The 26694-nt window shown below is 44.6% G+C and overlaps 1 protein-coding gene across 1 annotated transcript in view; it reads right to left on the bottom strand.

Annotated features, from left to right (window-relative positions):
• Window positions 1-368: 368 nt before the first annotated feature.
• The window catches only part of LOC122931293 (retinol dehydrogenase 7-like), an 81673-nt gene continuing 55347 nt past the window's right edge, over window positions 369-26694 (bottom strand). Inside the window, exons 3-5 of the mRNA XM_044285359.1 lie at window positions 22986-23244; window positions 2097-2260; window positions 369-1953 (exon numbers count right to left, since the gene is read on the bottom strand). Of these exons, the coding sequence (XP_044141294.1) occupies window positions 1733-1953; window positions 2097-2260; window positions 22986-23244 (644 nt within the window). The 3' untranslated portion in view covers window positions 369-1732. The remainder of the gene's footprint in view (window positions 1954-2096; window positions 2261-22985; window positions 23245-26694) is intronic.

The raw sequence follows: 26694 nt of genomic DNA, 5'->3' as shown, positions 1-26694 counted from the left end.
AAAGCAAAATAGAGGTTAAATTTCACTTTTTTGGGGCAGATTTTCCATTTTAATCAAGTTTTTCCTGGAACACATCAAGGGTTGACAACAAAACAAACCTCAATATTTATTACCTTGATTCTGCAGTTTACATAAACACACCATATGTGGTCATATACCGCTGTATGGGAACACGGCAGGGCACAGAAGGCAAGAAGTGCCACATGGTTTTTGGAGGGCAAATTTAGCTGGAATGGTCTTTGGGTACCATGTTGCATTTGAAGAGACCCCGAGATATCCCCACAGTGAAAACCCCCAAAAAGTGACCACATTTTTTAAACTACACCACTCAAGGAATTTTTAAAGGGTGTAGCGAACACAACAACAGGTGTTTCATAGAATTTTTAATACTTGTGTGCATTGTACAATTTTTACAGATTATGCAGATTTATGAAATGTAAAAAACATATATGATGATAAAGTAACAACAGTACATAGATATAATTACCACGTACACATAAAATTCACATTCTATACTGAGACATAATATGGTACAATTAGGGTGTGACGGGCTAGGTCCAGAACACGTCAATGAATTGGAAACAGCTTGACATTGGCATAACTGTGGATCCTAGCCATTCACACCTAGATAATAAAACCATAGATTTTAAAATCTGCATTCAGACTTGCAGGAACCAAGAACCCAAATTCAAAAATGTTCCTGGGTTCTGCTCTGGAAACTCTTGACTTCAAGGTATTCTTGGGGAATTAAAAAATAAAATGAAAAAAAAATGCCTAAATATTACTTTATGATACCTTTTTCCCCAATTGCCTTTCATTAGTTAAAATGGCTCTTTATGTTTAGGGAGCAAACATTAGGAGAATAAAATGGCAGCCATCCTATTACTACATACAAAACCTGTCCTAATCACACAGCAGGACAGTTTACTTCACAATACTGAGCTAAAGAGCCACCTCCGCCTAATTGCTGCTCTGTTGTCCAGGATTATAATCCTGAATGCAGATGAAAGGATCTTCAGCTGAATCTCTGTAGGAATGGAGTTCAGGAGGAGACATGAAGTATAGACTGTGGTAATGTGGGGCTGCGGTGTGCCACTGTAGCCAATGATTGTCCTCGGTGGTGAAATTTCCCCAGGCAACACATGACCCAGCAGTGATGTGCTGCTCAGGGACATGTTTCTGCTGAGGACAGTCATGTGATCAGGGACCAGAAGATCATAGAACAGAGCCACAGAGGTGTAATTGAGTACTAGGGAGCAAGTTAGTATCATTTTTAGGTACAGGATGTTACTTGGACTAGTTAAAAAAGGCCAAAAGATCGGGTATACCCTTTAAGTTCCATTAACACAGGCTGATGAATAGGCGAACATTCCTTTCTTGCCTGATTTCATCTTTCATGCAGAGATTAAATTATTGTTGGTCAACAGCGCATAGACCTGTGTAAACAGGGATGTGCTTCCAACAATAATAAAACTGTATGAGCAAATAATTGAACTGTTCAATCTCATAAACTAAAGGTGATTGCTGCATGTAAATTAAGCAAAATGAGCGCCATTCTAATTGGTATATCGTTAATTGATACCCCATAGATTTTTAGCAAAACCAATTACAAACCAATGTTATATATCAAAATTTATGGCAGAACATCTTTAAGGTAAAAATAGCCAGATTGGAATCTATATTACCTTAATGAAGATTAACATTTCAGTACTCAGCATATTCTTATATATGTTCATGCCACAACATGTGCTGGTTTGGGTAATGATCGACACAGCAAATAATCAGATAAGACAGTAGGTAAGTAAGACACAGGAAGGTAATAAAGTTTGGTGTCCAGGCCAGCGGAATATCTTGTCCATGGGTGAACAGCAGTCAGGGCATGCTCCATGCAGTCTGTGACAAGGTTGAGTTTAAGGCTGCCGGTGCCAGTTAGAGAAGACAAATCCTTGGCGCCTAGATACATAAGAAAAAAAAGTAATAAAAAAAATGAAATAACCTACATGTTATTGATGGAAATATATCTATTTGCTATTAGACATATCACTTTAAGAGCTGAAAGAAGGAATTGTTTTCCCTAAAAGAACATGTTGACTTACATTGATAATAGTACTGTTCTCCAAAGTAAGCTTTCAATTGTGTAGGAAGATTTGACCACAGGCGTTCTAGATTCTTCAAGTGAGGTTCTGCTGTTCCCAATGCTGTGCTAAAGGCACCCGGTTCAATTATAGAAACCTTCACTCCAAAATCTCGAAGCTCCCTTCTGTATAGAAAACAGAATAATCATTTTCATTAAGATGAGGATATATTTAACCAATTCTTGTGAATTGTTAAGTGGATAATGTATCGTTGGAGAATAACATTAAAATTAGGTTTTTATTTTAATCATTGGAAATATTTTTGTTATGCTTATGTTAATTTTATCTAAATGAAAAAATAATCTTAAAATCTTGCCGTTTTCACACCAACCACTGAGGTCGCATTAGGCTGACATTTCCTGTTCTGTAGTTATGCACACGAACATATGTATTTGGCAATCCGCAAAAAACGGATCTGCAAAACTACACATCTGTATACATTCCATATTTTGCGGAACGGAAAAGCTGGCCCCTAATAGAACAGTGCTATCCTTGTCTGTAATGCGAACAATAATAGGACATGTTCTATTTTTTTTGAGGAATGGAAATATGTAAATTAAATGCACACGGAGTACCTTCCATTTTTTTTTTTTGGGCGGATCCATTCATATGAATGGTTACGCATACGGTCTGCAAAAAAGCGGAATGGACATGGAAAGAAAATACGTTTGTGTGCATGAGGCCGTAGAAGCTCTGATCGGGGTTTCTATCAGAGTTAAGGAGAAAAGTCATGTATGCAGGAGTTTTTTTTTTCCCAAAAAGCCAATGGATCCTATTATGGTCAGTGGGATCAGTTTGACTCCATTCCTGTCAATTATGTGCCGAATCCAGTACTTTTATTATTTTTGTCTTATAACTGAGCAGAAGGGAAATAATAGTGCTAATGTGAAAGCAGCCTAATATTTCTATTATAAAGCTAAATGTAGATTGTAATGCAAGGCACCAACAAACAGACCAGTGATGAAAGCAAAAAGGTGTTTATTCACCAGAAACATAAACGTCCAGGACACTTGCTGGTAACAAGAAATAATAACAAAAAACCAGGCAAGGAGATTCCAGGAATAGTCCCAATAGTCCCTGATCACCCTGAGAGACCTCCTTTTAAATGCCTGCTGACCAATCCCAGGGTGCCAAGTGTCCACTACCATAAGTGAACAAATTGGGCCACTGGTCGACGAAGTGCATAAGAAGCGCGTACTCGCGACCGTGTATCCCTTTGCGAACCTGCCCTCGTGCATACGCACGGACGCATGATTGACTCAGCGCGAGTATGCGAGCGCGTGGACCTAGATGCGGAAACGGAAGTCGCAGGAGACACCGGAGACAACCCTGGCCGCGGCGTCTTGTCACTCGCCTGGCCACTCTGTCCCCGGGACTCCGACGGTCCTCCCCTCCGATGTCCACGCGAACGCATCTCCGCACTGGCTCGCAAAGGGGTCAGCGCTGGTGCATCAGAGACACGCATAACCTGTCCCGCAACTCCACGAGGACCCCTCTTGGTTCCCCTGGAGTGCAAAGCAGGTGAGGATCTTACATTACCCCCCCCCTCGAGGAGGCGGCTCTGAAGACTCCAAGCAAGCTTTCCCCGGGTTATCCCGGTGAAAGGCTGCCACCAACTCATCCGCATGCACCTGGCGAGCAGGTATCCAACATCTCTCCTCTGGACCAAAACCCTTCCAGTCCACCAAGTATTGAAGAGACCTTTGGACAAAACGAGAGTCCAAAATTCTGTTCACTTCGAACTCCGGTACCCCTTGGACCTCCAGCGGGGATGGGGTCTGAATGAAGGGAGCGGAGTCGGCTGCCGATTTGAGAAGTGAAACATGAAAGGTGTTCACTCCTCAGATCGACGGTGGAAGAGCAACCTTGTACGTAACTCGGTTGATTTTTGTGTCACTGGGTATGGGCCAATGAATCGAGGACCCAACTTGGAAGATGGCTGACGCAGCGGAATGTTCCGGGTGGAGACCCACACCTGATCTCCCACCTTAAACTTTTGCTCTACGGTGCGATGACGATCAGCAAATTTCTTCTGTTGCGCCACCGCACTGCGGAGATTCCGCTGGGCCGACGACCAAATGGGATGCCTATCCTTGAACCACTGATCCACCACCGGTGAGTCAGTGGAGGGTCCGGCCAAAGAAGAGAGTCTTGGATCCCTGCCCCCCACGCACCTGAACGGAGACATCTTAGTGGAAGCATGCTCAGAGTTATTATAAGCCACCTCCGCAAAGGGTAGATACGCTGCCCATTCCTCCTGGCAGTCTGACACGAAGCACCGGAGATATTGCTCCAGGGTCTGGTTAGTCCTTTCCGTCTGACCGTTGGTCTCTGGGTGAAAACCAGAAGAAAAAGACAAATTAATACCCAAACGGGAGCAGAAAGAACGCCAGAAGCGGGAGATGAATTGCACTCCTCTGTCTGAAACAATGTCATCCGGCGCTCCGTGTAATCGAAAGACATGATTCAAGAACAGATCTGCCAATTCTCTGGCCGAGGGCAATCCAGGGAGTGGGATAAAATGGGCCATTTTACTAAAACGGTCCACCACTACCCAGATTACCGTACTTCCAGAGGACCTTGGCAAATCTGTGATGAAATCCATGGAAATGTGAGTCCATGGAGCCTGGGGAATAGGCAGTGGGAGTAAAGTCCCAGAAGGGGCAGACCGGGACGGTTTACATCTGGCGCAAACAGTACATGCCTGGATATAGGCCTTAACATCCACGGACATGTTGGGCCACCACACGTGACGTTTAACAAGGGCAAGTGTTTTTTTTTAACACTCAAATGCCCGGCAGACTTTGAGTCATGAAGCTGTCGGATGACCTCCAATCGAAGGTTAATGGGTACGAACCATCGACCCTCGGGTTTGTCAGGTGGACTCTCTGCCTGTGAGGGCTCAAGAAGAGAGGACAAGTCCTCCATTACTTCTGCGGCCCCCAGGGCAGCAAGAAAACATTTAGTTGGGAGAATGGTTTCTGGCTCAGAGTCCAGGACGGAAGCAGCCTCAGGGAAGCAGCGGGACAGGGCATCTGCCTTCACGTTTTTGGAACCTGGTTTATAAGTGAGGCGGAAATTGAAGCGGGTGAAAAACAATGCCCACCTGGCTTGATGGGAGTTGAGTCTTTTGGCACTCTCTAGATACTCCAAATTTTTATGGTCAGTGTAAACCGTGATGGGATGTTCTGCACCCTCTAGCCAATGTCTCCACTCTTGAAAAGCCAATCTTACTCCCAGAAGCTCTCTATTGCCGATATCATAATTACACTCGGCTGGAGAGAGCTTCCGAGAGAAGAAGGCACAGGGATGTAACCTCTCGGGGTCCCCAGAATACTGTGAGAGAACTGCTCCTACACCGACCTCTGAGGCATCGACCTCGAGAACAAAAGGTCTGGAGGTGTCTGGATGAGTAAGAATTGGTGCCGTGCAAAAGGCCTGTTTCAGCGTCTCAAAGGCTCTGACTGCCTCTCTCGTCCACTTAGAAGGATTAGCTCCCTTCTTAGTGAGGTTGGTGAGAGGTACTACTATCGCAGAGAAATTCTTAACCACCTCCGGACCGCCTAACGCAGATTTGCGTTCCGGAGGTGACAGTCACGCATATATGCGTCATCTCGCGAGACGCGAGATTTCCTGTGAACGCGCGCACACAAGCGAGCGCGCTCACAGGAACGGAAGGTAAGCGAGTGGATCTCCAGCATGCCAGCGGCGATCGTTCGCTGGCAGGCTGGAGATCCGAATTTTTTAACCCCTAACAGGTATATTAGACGCTGTTTTCATAACAGCGTCTAATATACCTCCTACCTGGTCCTCTGGTGGTCCCTTTTGTTAGGATCGACCACCAGAGGACTCAGGTAGGTCAGTACAGTCGCACCAAACACCACACTACACTACACTACACTACACCCCCCCCCCCGTCACTTATTAACCCCTTATAAACCCCTGATCACCCATGATCACCCCATATAAACTCCCTGATCACCCCCTGTCATTGATCACCCCCCTGTCAGGCTCCGTTCAGACGTCCGTATGATTTTTACGGCTCCACGGATACATGGATCGGATCCGCAAAACGCATACGGACGTCTAAATGGAGCCTTACAGGGGGGTGATCACCCATATACACTCCCTGATCACCCCCTGTCATTGATCACCCCCCTGTAAGGCTCCATTCAGACGTCCGCATGATTTTTACGGATACATGGATACATGGATCGGATCCGCAAAACACATGCGGACGTCTGAATGGAGCCTTACAGGGGGTGATCAATGACAGGCGGGTGATCACCCATATACACTCCCTGATCACCCCCCTGTCATTGATCACCCCCCTGTAAGGCTCCATTCAGACGTCCGCATGTGTTTTGTGGATCCGATCCATGTATCCATGGATCCGTAAAAAATCATGCGGATGTCTGAATGGAGCCTTACAGGGGGGGTGATCAGTGACAGGGGGGTGATCACCCTGATCACCCCCTGTCATTGATAACCCCCCTGTAAGGCTCCATTCAGACGTCCGCATGTGTTTTGTGGATCCGATCCATGTATCCATGGATCCGTAAAAAATCATGCGGATGTCTGAATGGAGCCTTACAGGGGGGGTGATCAGTGACAGGGGGGTGATCACCCTGATCACCCTGATCACCCCCTGTCATTGATAACCCCCCTGTAAGGCTCCATTCAGACGTCCGCATGTGTTTTGTGGATCCGATCCATGTATCCATGGATCCGTAAAAAATCATGCGGATGTCTGAATGGAGCCTTACAGGGGGGGTGATCAGTGACAGGGGGGTGATCACCCTGATCACCCCCTGTCATTGATAACCCCCCTGTAAGGCTCCATTCAGACGTCCGCATGTGTTTTGCGGATCCGATCCATGGATCCGTAAAAATTATACGGACGTCTGAATGGAGCCTTACCAGGGGGGTGATCAATGACAAGGGGGTGATCCGGGAGTCTATATGGGTGATTACCCCCCTGTCATTGATCACCCCCCTGTCATTGATCACCCCCCCTGTCATTGATCACCCCCCCTGTCATTGATCACCCCCCCCCCTGTCATTGATCACCCCCCCCCCCCCCCCCCCCCTGTAAGGCTTCATTCAGACATTTTTTTTGGCACAAGTTAGCGGAAATTTTTTTTTTTGTTTTTGTTTTTTTCTTACCAAGTCTCATATTCTACTAACTTGTGTCAAAAAATAAAATCTCCCATGAACTCACCATACCCCTCACGGAATCCAAATGCGTAAACATTTTTAGACATTTATATTCCAGACTTCTTCTCACGCTTTAGGGCCCCTAAAAAGCCAGGGCAGTATAAATACCCCACATGTGACCCCATTTCGGAAAGAAGACACCCCAAGGTATTCGCTGAGGGGCATATTGAGTCCATGAAAGATTGAAATTTTTGTCCTAAGTTAGCGGAAAGTGAGACTTTGTGAGAAAAAAAACAAAAAAATCTATTTCCGCTAACTTATGCAAAAAATAAAAAAAATTCTAGGAACTCGCCAGGCCCCTCATTGAATACCTTGGGGTGTCTTCTTTCCAAAGTGGGGTCACATGTGGGGTATTTATACTGCCCTGGCTTTTTAGGGGCCCGAAAGTGTGAGAAGAAGTCTGGGATCCAAATGTCTAAAAATGCCCTCCTAAAAGGAATTTGGGCCCGTTTGCGCATCTAGGCTGCAAAAAAGTGTCACATCTGGTATCGCCGTACTCAGGAGAAGTTGGGGAATGTGTTTTGGGGTGTCATTTTACATATACCCATGCTGGGTGAGAGAAATATCTTGGTCAAATGCCAACTTTGTATAAAAAAAATAGGAAAAGTTGTCTTTTGCCAAGATATTTCTCTCATCCAGCATGGGTATATGTAAAATGACACCCCAAAACACATTCCCCAACTTCTCCTGAGTACGGCGATACCAGATGTGTGACACTTTTTTGCTGCCAAGGTGGGCAAAGGGGCACATATTCCAAAGTGCACCTTTTGGATTTCACCGGTCATTTTTTACACATTTTGATTGCAAAGTTCTTCTCACACATTTGGGCCCCTAAATTGCCAGGGCAGTATAACTACGCCACAAGTGACCCTATTTTGGAAAGAAGACACCCCAAGGTATTCCGTGAGGGGCATGGCGAGTTCCTAGAATTTTTTATTTTTTGTCGCAAGTTAGTGGAATATGAGACTTTGTAAGAAAAAAATAAATAAAAAAAATCATCATCATTTTCCGCTAACTTGTGACAAAAAATAAAAAGTTCTATGAACTCACTATGCCCATCAGCGAATACCTTAGGGTGTCTACTTTCCGAAATGGGGTCATTTGTGGGGGTTTTCTACTGTTTGGGCATTGTAGAACCTCAGGAATCATGACAGGTGCTCAGAAAGTCAGAGCTGTTTCAAAAAGCGGAAATTCACATTTTTGTACCATAGTTTGTAAACGCTATAACTTTTACCCAAACCATTTTTTTTTTTGCCCAAACATTTCTTTTTTTAATCAAAGACATGTAGAACAATAAATTTGTTGAAAAATTTATATATGGATGTCGTTTTTTTTTTTGAAAAATTTTAGAGCTAAAAGTGAAAAATGTCATTTTTTTGCAAAAAAATCGTTACATTTTGATTAATAACAAAAAAAGTAAAAATGTCAGCAGCAATAAAATACCACCAAATGAAAGCTCCATTAGTGAGAAGAAAAGGAGGTAAAATTCATTTGGGTGGTAAGTTGCATGACCGAGCGATAAACGGTGAAAGGAGTATAGTGCCGAAGTGTAAAAAGTGCTCTGGTCATGAAGGGGGTTTCACCTAGCGGGGCTGAAGTGGTTAATAAACTTGCGGTAGAAGTTGGCAAAGCCTAAGAAACGCTGCAACCCCTTAAGATCCTTAGGTTGAGGCCAATCCAAGACAGCAGAAAGTTTGGATGGGTCCATAGCCAATCCCTTTTCTGAGATAATGTACCCCAGGAAAGGCAACTCCTTCACCTCAAACAGACACTTCTCAAGTTTGGCATAGAGGCGGTTCTCCCTCAGCTTCTGGAAAACCTGACACACGTGTCTCCGATGAGAGACCAGATCCGAGGAGTAGATTAGTATGTCATCTAGATAGACAACAACACATCTATCCAAGAAATCTCTGAGAACATCGTTGATGAACTCCTGGAAGACCGCGGGAGCATTACAGAGACCGAAAGGCATCACGAGATACTCGTAATGCCCGTCTCTGGTATTAAATGCGGTCTTCCATTCGTCACCCTCTCTAATGCGAACTAAATTATAAGCACCCCTTAAATCGAGTTTGGTGAAGACTCGGGCCCCTGCCACCTGAGAAAACAGATCATCAATCAGAGGCAGTGGATACCGATTCTTCACCGTAATCCGATTAAGGGCACGATAATCGATGCAAGGTCTCAAGCCTCCATCCTTCTTCTCCACAAAGAAGAATCCAGCTCCAGCAGGGGAAGTGGATGGACGAATGAAATTCTTCTCAAGGTTCTCTTTAATATACTCCCGCTGAGCCTGAACCTCAGGCCCAGTGAGATTATAAAGATGCCCTCGTGGTGGCATGGTGCCTGGCAGCAGGTGTATAGGACAATCATATGACCTGTGGGGAGGTAATACATCAGCCCCCTGAGGACTGAACACATCTCGGAAATTATGATACTGCTGTGGTAAAGTACTTAATACTTCCATGGAGGCTAGTGACAGGTCGGGACGAATGCACTTAGTAAGGCATTCCGTACTCCACTGACAGATAAGACCCGAGCGCCAGTCCACTACTGGATTATGGAGCCTTAACCAAGGGAGACCCAAAATCACGGGAGTGGATGGCATGTCAAGGACAAAAAGGCTTAAGGTCTCCCGATGATCAGCCCCCACCGTTACCTGTATTCCCGGAGTCATCCACACTGCACGACCATCTTGAAGAGGGGAACCATCAATCGCGGTCACTGACATGGTGGTTTTCGGCTGGATCAACGGGATGCCAAGTCGACGAACCAAGGTTGAGTCCACAAAATTCCCAGCGGCCCCAGAATCGATTAGTGCTGACAACTCATGGACCTTGTCTTGCCACCGTAAGGATATGGATACCATCACCCGGCTTGGAAGAGGGATAATAGCACCTAGGGGGTTCTCCTCTATGCCCCCTAGGTTCATTCGTTTCCCGCCGGCAGGAGGGGACAGGTTTTAACGAGGTGTCCAGACTTCCCGCAAAATAGGCACAGGCCTTTCTGTTGGCGACGAGCTCGTTCTGCCTGTGTGAGATGGGAGGATCCAACCTCCATTGGCTCTTCAGCCGATTTTAGAGGCCCTGGATGTGGTTGAGGGGATGAAAACCGAGACGACCGTTCCACTCGCCTCTCACGGATTCGCCTGTCGGCATCGATTGCCTAAGAGATAGCCATTTCCAACGAGAAGGGGGTAGGCAAGGCCAAAAGAAGATCCCGGACCGCATCCGAAAGTCCCAAACGGAAGCGATGGCGTAGGGCTGCGTCGCCCCAGGTGGTGAAAACTGCCCATCGCCTGAATTCTGCAGCGTATTCTTCAGCTGGGCGGCGGCCTTGTTGAATATGCTCAAGATTGGTCTCTGCGGTGCGAGTACGATCCGGGTCATCGTAAATCACAGCCATAGCCTCGAAGAAGGCATCCACTGATGAAAAAGCTGTATGGTCTTGAGGCAAGTTAAATGCCCAACGTTGGGCGTCTTCACGTAGCAGTGACATTACAATCCCAATTCTCTGCCTGAGAGTGCCAGAAGCCATCGGTCGTAACTGGAAATAAAGGAGACAGGAGTCCCTGAAGTTTAAGAACTCCTGTCGCTCTCCTGTGAAGGGGTCAGGCAGAGGGATCTTAGGTTCTGTTTGATGCCTTGCGATAGTGACGGGTAGTGCTGAGGCTCCCTGGATAAGCTGCTGAACCTCCTCCATCACAGTTGTCAGTTGCTCTTGGATTTGCGCTGCAGCGGCTGCTGGTATATTTGGGCGTCGTTGGAACAGCAGGTTAACGGCTCCCGTTAATTCATTCAGCTGCTGCTGGATCTTGTCCATGGCAACTGTTAGTTGGGCCCACTGTTCTGTAATGCAAGGCACCAACAAACAGACCAGTGATGAAAGCAAAAAGGTGTTTATTCACCAGAAACATAAACGTCCAGGACACTTGCTGGTAACAAGAAATAATAACAAAAAAACAGGCAAGGAGATTCCAGGAATAGTCCCAACCAGTGCTGAATGATGCTGTGCACTTGGCAGTCGAGTCACTCCAGATCTTGGGTCCGCTGTAAGGACAAAGTTCCTGGCAGTCTTCAGTCACTAGGAGTTGTGACCTATACCTGGTTGAGGGAAAATAACAGTGGGCACTGATCACCCTGAGAGACCTCCTTTTAAATGCCTGCTGACCAATCCCAGGGTGCCAAGTGTCCACTACCATAAGTGAACAAATTGCCCTGCACCTGAGTACAAGGCCTAAGGCAATCACAAGTTGATTAACCCATGGCTGGCTCCCTAATCCACTTTGCTCTTGTGAGTCAGTATAATATGCGCCACTGGTCGACGAAGTGCATAAGAAGCGCGTACTCGCGACCGTGTATCCCTTTGCGAACCTGCCCTCGTGCGTACGCACGGACGCATGATTGATTCAGCGCGAGTATGCGAGCGCGTGGACCCAGATGCGGAAACGGAAGTCGCAGGAGACACCGGAGACAACCCTGGCCGCGGCGTCTTGTCACTCGCCTGGCCACTCTGTCCCCGGGACTCCGACGGTCCTCCCCTCCGATGTCCACGCGAACGCATCTCCGCACTGGCTCGCAAAGGGGTCAGCGCTGGGGCATCAGAGACACGCATAACCTGTCCCGCAACTCCACGAGGACCCCTCTTGGTTCCCCTGGAGTGCAAAGCAGGTGAGGATCTTACATAGATATTACAAGATTCACCTCCCCCCTTTCTATGCACAGGGACCTCTGCAGGCCATATGATCACTATACAAATGAGCATATTAATATATGCATACATTATTTCTATAATACTGTGGAAAGCAAGGTTTTTAATTGATTCTTCCCTGATACCTGGCAGCATTTCTACAGTATGAATTAACTGTGTATGCCTACTAACCTTTAAGTGGGGATAGGAGGGGCCAGGAGAGTAGAAAACACAGTTTTAGAACAGAGAACTTAGCTATATTGAAAACATCATCAGGGTAAGATGTCTTGCTAACATCACCTCTCTGTCTCATATGGGAGTTGGCCGAGTTGCATGTTGGGCACTGGTCGATGGAGCCGGCCCATTTGTTGACGACTCTCGGTGACTGTTCGTTTACTTAATCTTTGTCTTTATATATAATCTTTTATCATAGTTTAGTAGACTCTCTGCACCTTAGTTGTGTTAAGTATATGTTTTCCTGAACTTCTGATCCTACCATAATAGATATTTACCACTGTTATGTAATCACCTTTAGAGATGTCCCAAACTATTCGCTGGTGGATAGTTCCCGGCGAACATAGCTTGTTTGTGTTCGCCACGGCGGGCGGACATTTGTGATGTTCGGTCCACCCCCTATTCGTCATCATTGTGTAAACTTTGACCCTGTACCTCACAGTCAGCAGACACATTCCAGCCAATCCGCAGCAGACGCTCCCTCCCTACCAGACCCTCCCACCTCCTGGACAGCATTCATTTTAGATTCATTCGGAAGCTGCATTCTTAGTGAGAGGAGGGACAGTGTATCTGCTGCTGATTTAATAGGGAAATCGATAGCTAGGCTAGTGTATTCAGTGTCCACTGCAGTCCTGAAAGACTCATCTGATCTCTTCTGTAAGGACCGCTCCCCAAAAAGCCCTTTTTAGGGCTAGAACATCAGTCTGCTTTTTATTTGTTTTCCTGTGTAATCTAATTGCAGTTGCCTGCCTGACAGCGTGTGTCAGGCTCACAGCGTATACTGTGCCCACTTTCCCAGTGCCACCACTCATATCTGGTGTCATAGTAGCTTGCATTTAAAAAAATAAATACATTTTGACTGTAGTATAATAGCAGTCAGTTGCTGGCACGCGCGTGTGTTTCATGCCCTGCAAGTGCATAGTGTCACTTCAGCGCAACTCATATCTGGTGTCACATTCGATTCCATTTAAAGAAAAACAACAATTTTGACTGAATAAAGAGCAGTCAGTTGCACACACGTGTTTGTGTGTTTAAGGCCCAGCTGCAAGTCCATAGTGTCACTTCAGCGCAACTCATATCTGGTGTCACAGTAGCTTGCACGCATAGAACAACTTAACTAATAAAAAAAAAAATGACAGGCAGAGGCAGGCCACCCCGCAGGAGCCGTCGTGGTCGTGGTGCTGTGATTCCCTTTGGCCCTAGAATAATGCCCAGTGTTCAGAGGCCACGTACCCTGAACTCGAAAAGTTCTGAGGACATAGTTGACTGGCTAACACAGGACACCCAATCTTCTACAGCTTCCGCTCGGAACCTTGACGCACCATCCTCCTCCAGCTCAGCTTCGGGCACCTCTCATGTTACCACTAGCACCACAGCCAATTCACTTGATCTGTCAGAGGAGTTATTTACACATCAGTTGGAAGACCATTATTGCAAGAGGATGTAGAGAACAGGGATATGTCTCAGTCAGGCAGCATTATACAGATGGACGTACGGTGTGATGATGATGATGTTGTACCCGCTGCTGCTTCCTTTGCTGAGTTGTCAGATACAAGTGAAGCGGTTGATGATGACGATGTTCCGTGGATGTCACGTGGGTGCCCGCTTTGCAACCTGTGCCAAAAGAAACGGAGTCGTGGGAAGTCCAACACCCACCTAGGTACAACTACTTTGCGAAGGCACATGATCGCACATCACAAACGCCTATAGGATCAACACATGATGACGAGTAAAAGCAGCACACAAGCTCAAAGCCACCATCCTCCTCCTGGTCAAGCATCTTCAGCCACATCAACCACTGCTGTCCTCCTTGCCCCCTCTCAACCACCTGCCACTCCGCCTCTCACCTTGAGCAGTTCCATCTTATCTGCCCACAGTCAGGTGTCTGGAAAGGAAATGTTTGAGCGTAAGAAGCCAATGTCAGAGTCACCCCCTTGCCCGGCGTCTGACAGCTGTCTTGACGGAACTCTTAGCCCGCCAGCATTTACCATACCAGCTGGTGGAGTCTGAGGTCTTAAAAAAATTTGTCGCTGTTGGGACACCACAGTGGAAGGTACCCGGACAAATTTATTTTTCTAATAAGGCAATCCCAAACCTCTACTCGGTGATTGAAAAGGAAGCCATGGCATCTCTGGCATACAGTGTTGGGGCAAGGGTCCATCTGACCACTGATACCTGGTCTGCAAAGCACGGTCAGGGCAGTTATATCACCTACACTGCGCATTGGGTCAACCTGCTGACGGCTGCCAAGCATGGAATGCGTGGCTCTGCAGCCGAGTTGGTGACACCGCCACGACTTGCAGGCAGGCCTACTGCCACCTCCTCTACTCCTCCTACTCCATCCTCTTCCATAACCTCCTCGGCTGAGTCCTCTTCTGCTGCAGCGTCTGGCTGCACATCAACTGAACCCCCCAGCTCCCCAGGGGCTATTCCACATCCCGGATACGACAGTGTCACGCTGTCTTGGGGTTGACTTGCCTGAAAGCAGAGAGCCACACCGGACCAGCACTCCTGTCCGCCCTGAACGCACAGGTGGATCAGTGGCTGACCCCGCACCAACTGGAGATCGGCAAAGTGGTGTGTGACAATGGAAGCAATTTGTTGCCGACATTGAATTTGGGCAAAATTGTCACATGTGCCGTGCATGGCACATGTGTTGAATCTCCTCGTATAATGCTTTGTGTCTAAGTACCCAGGTTTACAGGACGTCCTCAAGCAGGCCAGGAAGGTGTGTGGTCATTTCAGGCGTTCCTACACGGCCATGGCGCACTTTTCAGACATCCAGCGCCGAAACAACATGCCAGTGAGGCGCTTGATTTGCGACAGCCCGACACATTGGAATTAAACACTCCTAATGTTCGACCGCCTGCTCCAACAAGAAAAAGCCGTCAACGAGTATTTGTATGACCGGGGTGCTAGGACAGCCTCTGCGGAGCTGGGAATTTTTTTGCCACGTTACTGGACGCTCATGCGCAATGCCTGTAGGCTCATGTGTCCTTTTGAGGAGGTGACAAACCTAGTCAGTCGCACCAAAGGCACCATCAGCGACCTCATCCCATTTGTTTTCTTCCTGGAGCGTGCCCTGCGAAGAGTGCTGGATCAGGCTGTAGATGAGCGTGAAGAGGAAGAGTTGTGGTCACCATCACCACCAGAAACAGACTTGTCATCATCGCTTGCCGGACCTGCGGCAACGCTGCAAGAGGAGTATGAGTAAGAGGAGTCAGAGGAGGAATGTGGCTTTGAGGAGGAGGAAGACCAACCACAGCAGGCATCCCAGGGTGTTCGTTGTAGTCACCTATCTGGGACCCATGGTCTTGTACGTGGCTGGAGGAAGAACAGACCGTCAATGACATCAGTGAGGAGGAGGAACGGGAAATGAGTAGCTCGGCATGCAACCTTGTGAAAATGGGGTCTTTCATGCTGTCATGTCTGTTGAGGGACCCTTGTATAAAAAGGATGAAGGAGAACGACCTGTACTGGGTGGCCATGCTAAGCAGAAAGTGGCGGAAATGTTACCAAATTACCGGAAGTCAGAGAGGATGCAGCAGTTCAAAACCAAACTCAAAAATATGCTTTTCACAGCTTATAAGGGGGATGTCACAGCACAACGGGAATCTAACAGGGGAAGAAGTCAAAGTAATCCGCCTCCTACCACGACCACGGCGGCAAGGACAGGACGCTTTACAGATGTGTTGTTGATGGAGGACATGCAGAGCTTTTTCAGTCCTACACAGCCCTTCGGGATCCAGCCTTAGAGAACGAATCGACCGACAGGTGGCAGACTACCTCGTCTTAACTGCAGATATCGACACTCTGAGGAGCGATGAACCCCTTGACTACTGGGTGTGCAGGCTTGATCTGTGGCCTGAGCTATCCCAGTTTGCGATAGAACTTCTGGCCTGCCCCGCTTCAAGTGTCCTGTCAGAAAGGACCTTCAGTGCAGCAGGAGGCATTGTCACTGACAAAAGAAGTCGCCTCGGTCAAAAAAGTGTTGATTACCTCACCTTCATTAAGATGAATGAGGCATGGATCCCGAAGGGACTGACAGTAGGGGATACGTTTAACTAACAAAAGGCCTGACATGCCTTGGCCTCAAAATGGTCCCCACGCTGCTGTATTTAATGTCTGCATACTGGATGACTTTCGTGAATTCTCTGCCACCAACTAGGGTTCAAGCCGCAATGTTTTAGTCACCTTTCTGCCTTGAAAACATCAATTTTTCCGGCTGCTGCTACAACAGCGGCTGCAACAATAACATTATTTTTCAGGCATGTGTACATGCCTAATTTTTCTGGCCTCTGGTGCTGCACTGTGGCTGCAAAAAAAAAAAAAAAAAGGCACATACAGGTGTCAATACCCCTTTCGTGATCGTTACCTTGTTGTGGTGAAGGGGCTTGCGTATCTCAATGAAGCGATCATCACCTTTATGAGTGTGTTGGCAAAGTTGCCACACCCCAGATGATAAGGCCGGTGCTTCATTATGATTAGATCAAAAGCGATCGGGACGGCTGGATGTTTTTTCATAGAAAAAACTTAATTTTTTATTTTTATTTTTTAAGTTGTATGGGTGGGTTTTTAATACATAAAATAAAATAAATCATAATAAAGTCTCTTAATAGTTTATTAGAAATAATGCAGACAATTTAAAAAATCCCCAACAATTCCAATACAAAGCAAGTACAGAGCTCAGAACAAAATTATTCCAGGATGTCGTAATGGTTCATTAATTCGACAATGGTCAATCAATTCGACACACGTCCCCGGATAGGGGATGTAACAGGGATTAAACTGATAGGAATAGGACTAGTTAAGACACCACTCATATAGGGTGTCACAGCACATTGCTCCGTGCACGCGCAGTGCCCCAACTTGGGAGTAAGAGGACCGACCAAACTCTTTTTTCCATCTCCCGGTTCCTAAAATCAATTCAGTTTGGTGTATCAGAGTTTGGTCTGTCACTGTGAAGGCAGTCGAAATTTTTTTTTCACAAAAGGCAATCCCACCCTGATATGGGACGTAACAGGGATTAAACTGATGAGAATAGTACTACAGAAAATAGCACTCATATCGGGTGTGACAGTAAATTGCACGGCGCAGACGCAGTGACCGTGGCATGGATTCAAACAAAGGGGAGGGAGCCAGGAATTTTTTAACCATCTCCCCGTTCGAAAAATCTATTTAATAAATGGACCCCAGATTGGGGACGTAACAGGGATTAAACTGACGAGAAGAGAGAACTATAGAAAATAGCACTCATATCGGGTGGGACAGTAAATTGCACGGCACAGACGCAGTGACCGTGGCGTGTATTCAAACAAAGTAGAGGGAGCCAGCCATTTTTTAACCATCTCCCCATTCGAAAAATCAATTCAATTCACCTTTCCGGGACCCTTGGTGTTGTACGTGGCTGGGTGGAGGAAGAAACCTTCAATGACATCAACGGGACATGGCTAGCTTGGTATCCAACCTTATGCAAATGGAAAGTTTGCGGTTGGGCAAATGGACTGTTTGCGGTTGTTTGCGGTGCATTAAAAGGGGAGTTTGGTCTGTCAATGTCTGTGAAGCGGGCGTAACCCTTACACTACCTGATCGATACAACATCAAACCTGATCGTAGACACACACTGGATGTTTTAAACCACGTTGTTAAAAAAAAATTGGATTGTTAGGAGATTTATGCCCTTTATGGATTAAAATCCAACTCTGCGTCAACTATGTAATTTTCCATGGGAGTTTTGCCATGGATCCCCCTCCGGCATGCCACAGTCCAGGTGTTAGTCCCCTTGAAACAACTTTTCCATCACTATTGTGGCAGAAAGAGTCCCTGTGGGTTTTAAAATTCGTCTGCCTATAGAAGTCAATGGCGGTTCGCCCGGTTCGCACGTTCATGAACATTTGTAGAAATTCGCATTCGCCAACGGAAAATTTTATGTTCGCGACATCTCTACACACCGTTTGACGATCCCGGTCTTTGTGACAGATCACCCTATCTGTACCCCTAATAATTGAGTCTCCCACTACCAGCACCTGTCTGGCCTACACTGCTCTCCTGGTCCCCTGCTTACTGGAGCTGACATTTCCCTGACTGGCAGAGGAAGGGTCCAGCTGCAGCAGTGCTCTCCCTGAACTGAAATCCCCCTTATCTCCCAACCTTGCAAACTTGTTGGGGTGTGTCAGATCAGGGCTAGCCTCCTTGGCCCTCTTCCCTTTACCCCGCTTTCTAACTGTTATCCAGCTTGCTACCTCACTTTCCTGAGCCCCCTCGCTATCACCCTACCCCACATCTAATAGGAATGCTCTCCCATTCTTGTGTAATACAGGCCTCTAACAGTTCAATCGTCTTGGGCCTTCTTTGTTGCACCTTCCTCTTTATGATGCGCCAAATGTTCTCTATAGGTGAAAGATCTGGACTGCAGACTGGCCATTTCAGTACCCGGATCCTTCTCCTACGCAGCCATGATGTTGTGATTGATGCAGAATGTGGTCTGGCATTATCTTGTTGAAAAATGCAGGGTCTTCCCTGAAAGAGATGACGTCTGGATGGGAGCATATGTTGTTCTAGAACCTGAATATATTTTTCTGCATTGATGGTGCCTTTCCAGAAATGAAAGCTGCCCATGCCACACGCACTCATGCAACCCCATACCATCAGAGATGCAGGCTTCTGAACTGAGCGTTGATAACAACTTGGGTTGTCCTTGTCCTCTCTGGTCCGGATGACATGGCGTCCCAGATTTCCAAAAAGAACTTCGAATCGTGACTCGCCTGACCACAGAACAGTCTTCCATTTTGCCACACTCCATTTTAAATGATCCCTGGCCCAGTGAAAACGACTGAGCTTGTGGATCTTGCTTAGAAATGGCTTCTTCTTTGCACTGTAGAGTTTCAGCTGGCAACGGCGGATGGCACGGTAGATTTTGTTCACTGACAATGGTTTCTGGAAGTATTCCTGAGCCCATTCTGTGATTTCCTTTAGAGTAACATTCCTGTTTATGGTGCAGTGTCGTTTAAGGGCCCGGAGATCACGGGCATCAAGTATGGTTTTACGGCCTTGACCCTTACGCACAAAGATTGTTCCAGATTCTCTGAATCTTCGGATGATGTTATGCACAGTTGATGATGATAGATGCAAAGTCTTTGCAATTTTTCGCTGGGTAACACCTTTCTGATATTGCTCCACTATCTTTCTGCACAACATTGTGGGAATTGGTGATCCTCTACCCATCTTGGCTTCTGAGAGACACTGCCACTCTGAGAAGCTCTTTTTATACCCAATCATGTTGCCAATTGACCTAATTAGTGTTAATTGGTCTTCCAGCTCTTCGTTATGCTCAAATTTACTTTTTCCAGCCTCTTATTGCTACTTGTCCCAGCTTTTTGGGGATTTGTTGACACCGTGAAAATTTGAATCAACATATTTTTCCTTTAAAATGATACATTTTCTCGGATTAAACGTTGGAACTGTCATCTACGTTCTATTACAAATAAAATATTGACATTTGCCATCTCCACATCATTGCATTCAGTTTTTATTCACAATTTGTTTAGTGTCCCAACTTTTTTGAAATACGGTTTGTAAATAGGTGACAGCTGGGAGAAGGAAAGGATATAACAAAGTGAAACCAAAACAAAGAACGTCATGCAGGTAAAGAAGAACATCTAACATACCTTCTCACAGAAGTGGTGGTGACACTAGCATAAGGACCCGGCTTCGTATGGGTATATTTCATTTAATGTTTGTGTGTGTCGTTAAAATATATCGACAGTATCCACTATAAAAGTAGCATCCACAGTGCCCTCCTCTTTAACGTTGACCTCCACAGCGGATGCCCTTTTATTAGTGACCTCCACAGTACCCAGTCTTGTTAACAGTAATTTCCACAATAACCTGCCCCCTTAACAGTGACCTCTACAGAGCTCGGTTCTCTTAAAATGTGACCTCCACAACACCCCTTCCCCTTAACAGTAACTTCTACAGCACCCCGCCCCTTAACAATGACCTCTATAGTGGACCGTTCCCTTAACTGTGACTTCCACAGTTCCCTGTCCCCTTAACAGAGACCTCCATAGTGTCCGTCCCTTTAACAGTGACCTCCACAGTATTCCACCCCCTTATCAGTGACCTCCACAGCAGCCTGCTTCTTTAACAGCGACCTCCACAGTACGCCATCTCCTTAACAGTGATTTCCGTAACACCCCTGTCCCCTTAACAGTGGCCTCTACAGCAACCTGCCCCTTAACACTGACTGGGGGTTTTAAGTTCGTCTTTTGAGGGTGACCTGAATGGCCACCCTTCCTGCTCCTGAACTGTGACCTTCACAGCACTTCGCTCCCTTAACAGTGTCATACACAGCGCCCTCTGCCCCTTTAAAGCTGACCTACAGCTGTGAAGAAAAATGGCTGGGTTGTTATGGAAACATGGTGTAAAACTGGTTAATGTAGGTCATGTGATATGCCATATTTACATTTTTTGGGACACGCACACATACACTCAGCTTTATATATTAGATGACCTATCCGCCGGCACATGCCATCTCCCTTCTCTCTTCCTGTCTGCTGCTGCTGTCTATGGTGTTTGCCAGGAAGAGAGATGAGAAAAAGCACATGCACACAGTCTCCTCATACAGCAAATGGCAACTTCAAAACTAAATTTCTGTGGTTACTTAGATAGCTTTTAAGATGACAGAAAATATATATAAAAATTATATTAAGAAAAAAAACCTACATTTGAAACAGACTCTAGGGGAGATTTATCAAAACTGGTTCAAATGAAAACTGGTTTAATTGCCCATAGCAACCGATCAGAGAGATCCTTTCATTTTCCAAAGGAGTTCTGAAAGATAAAAGGTGGAATCTGATTGGTTGCTGTGGACAGCTAAACCAGCTTTCCTTTGAAGAAGCCTAAATCTCCCCCCTGTTCGAAAAGTCAGGCAAACTGTTGGAAGGATTGTAGCCGGATGAGATCAGCTGTTCTGGAGCAAAGAACCAGAAGGAGGCTTGGCTTGAGAGCCAATCAGTGAGATCTGTGCCCTATTTAAATCCTGCACTGGAACTGTTTGCCTGTTATTGCACATACCACCTGGTTCCTGCATATTTGTTAGTTACCACATTGCTTATAGTGAGTATTCTTGTGGTTTTGACCTGGCTGTACCCAACTACTCTTTGCCTTCTTCTTGTTTGCTACTGTGTTTGATCTTGGATTGTTCTCCATTATCCTTCTTTTCATCCTTCTGGTATGACTACTCAACATGTCTGCTTCACCTGCTAGAAAGGTACACGATGTAAACTGTAGTGACTGTGTTTGGGCGCTATCTCCTCCCCTCCCTTTTAATCTTTAGCTGTGTCATGTGACAGGAATTTGGTTACTTCTCTATTCATTCCTATGAGCTTGACATTGAGGCTCCCATAGGAATACACAGAGAAACTGACTTCCTGTCTACACATAAGATGCTGTGTTATTTGGAAAGTCTGATTGCTGGTCACATGACACAGCTGAGGATAAGAAGGGAGGGGATAGCTCACAAATACAGTTACTGGAAAGATTACCTTCACTACAGATTACATCATGCATCACGTATCTAGTGTAGGCAGTGCTCTTTAGTGATATTGGCCAGCTATTGTTGAAACAGGTACCTACCGCTAGTGTTGGGCACAATATAGTCATTACCTATGTACAGCTGGTACCGTGTTTTACTGATTGCACAAAATAATCAGGTTCTCGATTGAACTCTTTTTGAGATGTTTATGTCCATCTCACGGGTCAATATAGTTTGCACAATTTTTTGTTTGACCCGATATTTTTAAAAAATATATATTTATATAAAGTATTTGCTTTTTTTCCATCAGTAACCTCCCTTCTTGCTTGTTGGCCAATGAAAAGGCTGCAATGTATTTGTCTGAGCTTAGCAACATCCCTAGCAACCAATAGGAAAGTTGCCTACCCCTTACTATATAAGAACCTCCCCAGCAGTCCTTGTAAGCAGTAATTTGAAGATCTGAGAGAGACAGCAGTGCCATTGCTATGCTCTGTGCTTTCCTGTGTCATTACAGATAGTTAGTTAGCATATATATATATATATATATATATATATATATATATTTAATACAGATAGTTAGTGGGAGATAGTCATTGTAGGTGATATAGTGTAGGTTCTGCTGTCCATACATACATGCTAAATACATAGTGCTGTTATGTCACAAGTTCACAATAATACTTATTGCACCAATCACTAATAAGTAGTCAGACCTGTTAAAATGTGAAGTTGCACGTATAGCGCCAACATATTCGCATCATTAGTGCCGATTTTGCAATCGCTAATATATTGGAGCACTCTATCTGCATATAAAGCTATTCTAATGTTCTGCGGTGCCAACCATTTTATCCAGTCCCAGGAAACTTCTAGCAGCTTGAAAAATGTAGCTATAGTGACCCATGCCTGTATTTTGTGCATTACACGAATATTACATTGCCGATTTTTCGTGATTAAGAAAATAATCTTGAATTCACGAATATATGAGTAATATTCTGCCAAATATTCACAAAATATAGCAAATTCGAATATTGCCCCTGCTGCTCATCACTACCTACCGCCAAGTCTGGCAGTGGGTGCACAGTTTATGGGACAGGTTAATCTCTCTACAACTGTTTGCCATTTCATATTTTATTCATGCAGTGCCTACACTTTTGGACAAGAAAATACATGATGGTTACCTGAGACTATCAGATAAAGCTTCAACGCCAAATTTGGATGGACAGTATCCTCCCCCAACGACAGGTAGTCTTCCACCACAGCTGGAGACATTGACAATTCTCCCCTTTGCCTTTATGATGAGAGGCAACAAGTTCACTGTCACATCAAAGAGTCCCACTAAATTTATGTTCAGCACCTTCTCAAAATCTGCTCTTGTTTGCCATGCATTAGGCCCAAACGCAAATCCAAAGCCAGCATTGTTCACAAGACCCCATAAACCTGGAAAACATTGGAATTAAATGGTTATCAATTTGCTTAATAAAACAGTTTTAAGGAGTTGTCAGGATTCAGAGCTGAACTCCGAAATATCCCCGTTTTCACCCGGGCAGGCCTTCTGATATTATGCACTCCCTTGCTCTGCACTGTATCGCGCAGGGCAAAGCCTTTTTTGTTTACATTTTTCACTGCTAGGTGGAGGCTTTCGCCTAGCAATGTTCCCGATGACATCACCGATGTTGATGGTCGGGCTTTAGTGCTGCACTAGCTGTTTTACAGGCTAGGGCATCTCTAAAGCTGGTCCATTAGTGTGAGTGACGTCACCGGGCTCACTGCTTGGAGGAAGCCTTCACCTAGCTTACCCATGGAGAGCCTGGTACGTCATCGGATCTCCCCCCAAAAAAACTGGTCCTGTGCGATTTAGCGCAGGGCAAATTAGAGCATCGGAGCATAAAATTCTTTGATGCTTATGTCAGGCTGCCTGGGTGAAGGAGATATGTCCGGGTTTAGCTCTGAACCCGGACAATCCATTTAATAAGCCATTGACAGTTTAAGACATTCATCAGGTACAGTAGTTACATACAGTATATAGACAAATATTAAAAACAGCAGTGAATTCAGTATATATTACAGAAGGATATAAGGCACCGGGGCTTAAGTCCTCTGGTGTGTCCCATCCACCTATATCAAATCAGAAGAACTGCGGACAAGTTCTACAGTTTTAAATGATGACCAAACAAAATGATTGACTAAAGGTTTGAAATTTGCACCAAGTGCACTTGAAAAAAGAATTGATGCCTACGTAGGCATGGAAAAATATATAAAGAAATGATGCTGTAAAAAATACTTCATAAAAAATCTGATTATGCCACACAATCCAAGTGCATCCACTTTCCAACATGTGGATGTAAAATTAAAATCCAAAATGTACCCAAAAATAGGAAATGGGGAAGGAGGTATTAGCCTTTTATGGGGCAGTGGATGCTGAGATAAGAAAATTGAAAATTCAAAGGAGAAAGAATAGTAATCTAACTAATGAAGAAATTCAAGCTTTGAAAGATCTCCAGCAGAACCAACAAATAACTATTCGCCCCGCTGATAAGGGCGGAGCTATAGTTATTCTTGATACTGCAAACTATGAGAAGATATGTCTGAGACAATTGGCAGATAAGAATGCTTATCAAAAATTAGAAGGCGACCCATTGGAAAGCTATGACACACAATTGAAACATATGTGTGAGTACGCAAAAGATAAATACATCATAACTAAAAAGGAGTATGATAATATAATGGGTACCCAAAAAAAGTTACCTGTTTTCTACTGCATCCCCAAGGTGCACAAAGACCCAATAGATCTGCCAAGTCGACCGATAGTTTGTGGCATCGGTTCGTTAACATGTAATTTATCTCATTATAAAGACACAAGTATGGTGGTTAAAAATTTTGAAGATCTAACATACCAACCAGAGTGGATTATGGCTACACTTGATGTAAGTGCCTTGTACACATGTATAGACCATAATCTTGGATTGCGAGCGATATCAAAGATCTTGAACCGAAATGATTTAAAAACGGAACAGATACAATTTTTACTAGATAGTATACAGTATGTTCTGACTCATAATTATTTTAATTTTAAATTCAATTATTATTTACAAACAACCGGTAAGGCTATGGGCACCAGATTCGCCACCAGTTACGCTAACCTGTTCATTGCCGCGTGGGAGCAGGAAGCGATAATTGGTGACAATACATTGACGATGTCGTCTTAATATGGAAAGATACACAAGAGGAACTGATTAAGTTAATTGAGGATTTAAACAGAAAAGAAGTAAATTTAAAATTGAAATCAACTATAAGAGGCTATACAATTTCTAGACCTCAATATAGAGGTCAGGGATTCAAAATTTGTGTGCAGTACTCATTAGTGATGAGCGACAGGGGCTATATTCGAATTTGCGATATTTCACTAATATTTTGTAAAATATTCGTCATATATTCGAGAATTCGAGATTATTTTTTTTAATCCGAAAAATCGTCAATGTAAAAATTGCGTAATGCAAATGGGTCACTTTGGCTACTTTTGGAGAAAATGGTTGGCACGGCAGAACATTACAATAGCTTTATATGCAAATAGAGTCAAGTGCTCCAATATATTAGCGATTGCGCTAATCGGCAGTGATTAGAATATATTTTCTCACTACATGCAACTTCACATTTTAGCAGGTCTGACTACAGATTACTGATTGGTGCACTAAGTATTGTTGCGAACTTGACATTGCTTCCTTCTCATTGGCCCACAAGCATGAAAAAGGGAGGAATCATGTGTTCAGATGGAAAAAAAAATGCTGAATATTCGATATAATGAATATATAGCACTATATTCTAAATATTAGCGAATTCTCGAAGTGGCGATATTCGCGATAAAAATTTACTATTCGAATTTTCACGCTCAACACTATTACTTACAAAGAGGTTGCAAAAAACTGTTTCATACTCAGAACTAGTTGCCACCTGCCCCGTTGGCTCCTTAATGTAGCCTTCAGCCAATTTAGAAGGTTAAAAAGAAATTGTACTGAAAAAGATTAGTTTGAAAAAGAGGCGGAGTCCATGAAAAAAGTTTTTTGAGAAAGAATATCCATTAGAACTAATTGATAGTTCGTAGATTAAGGTGAGGAACCTGGAAAGATGGGCATTCTTTCAAACGAGAGAGAAAAGCAATAAAGAAAATTCATCTAAACTAGTACTACCATTCCATAGAGAACATAAAAAAAATTCTATGATTCTAAATAAACACTGCCACTTGTTGCTAGAAGGCAAACTATTGGCACCTACCCTCCCAAAAAGATCTCCAATAATATATACAAAAGCGCCCAATTTGGGTATATAAGTAGCTCCTACAATAAAAAGAGAAAAAGATAAATTTATAACCACACCTTGGGAAGAACTCAAGGATTTTTACAGGTGTGGTTCTTGCAATAACTGCAAACAAACTAAATTTGATAGAAAAATCAAGAGTAAATATGTTTAAATGGGAAATAAAAGAAACTTTAACATGTAATACAGAGGTGGTAATCTATATATTGGAATGTCCGTTGTCCAAACAGTACATTGGACGTACAGGGAGAAAGTTAAAAGCTAGAATATCAGAACACATAAATAATAAGAAAGGATATGAAAAACATTCATTGTCATACCACTTTAAACTGTATCACAATAGTAATCCCATAGGTTTGAGATACGCCTTCAGACAGTCAAAAAGGATTGGAGAGGAGGAGATTTTACAGCCAAAATGTCAAGAAATGAATCAAAGATGATTTACATGTTTGGATCGATGGCACCTTGGGGATTGAACTCTGAAATGGAAATATTTGGCTTTCTATAAGGGACTGGTGGTAGTTTTTCATGACATGTCGGCGTTTGGCTTGATATCAATAGGTTGGAATGTCCTGC

This window comes from Bufo gargarizans, chromosome 3 (assembly GCF_014858855.1).
Source record: "Bufo gargarizans isolate SCDJY-AF-19 chromosome 3, ASM1485885v1, whole genome shotgun sequence".
Taxonomy (NCBI): domain Eukaryota; kingdom Metazoa; phylum Chordata; class Amphibia; order Anura; family Bufonidae; genus Bufo; species Bufo gargarizans.
This window is presented reverse-complemented; position numbering and strand designations above follow the sequence as displayed.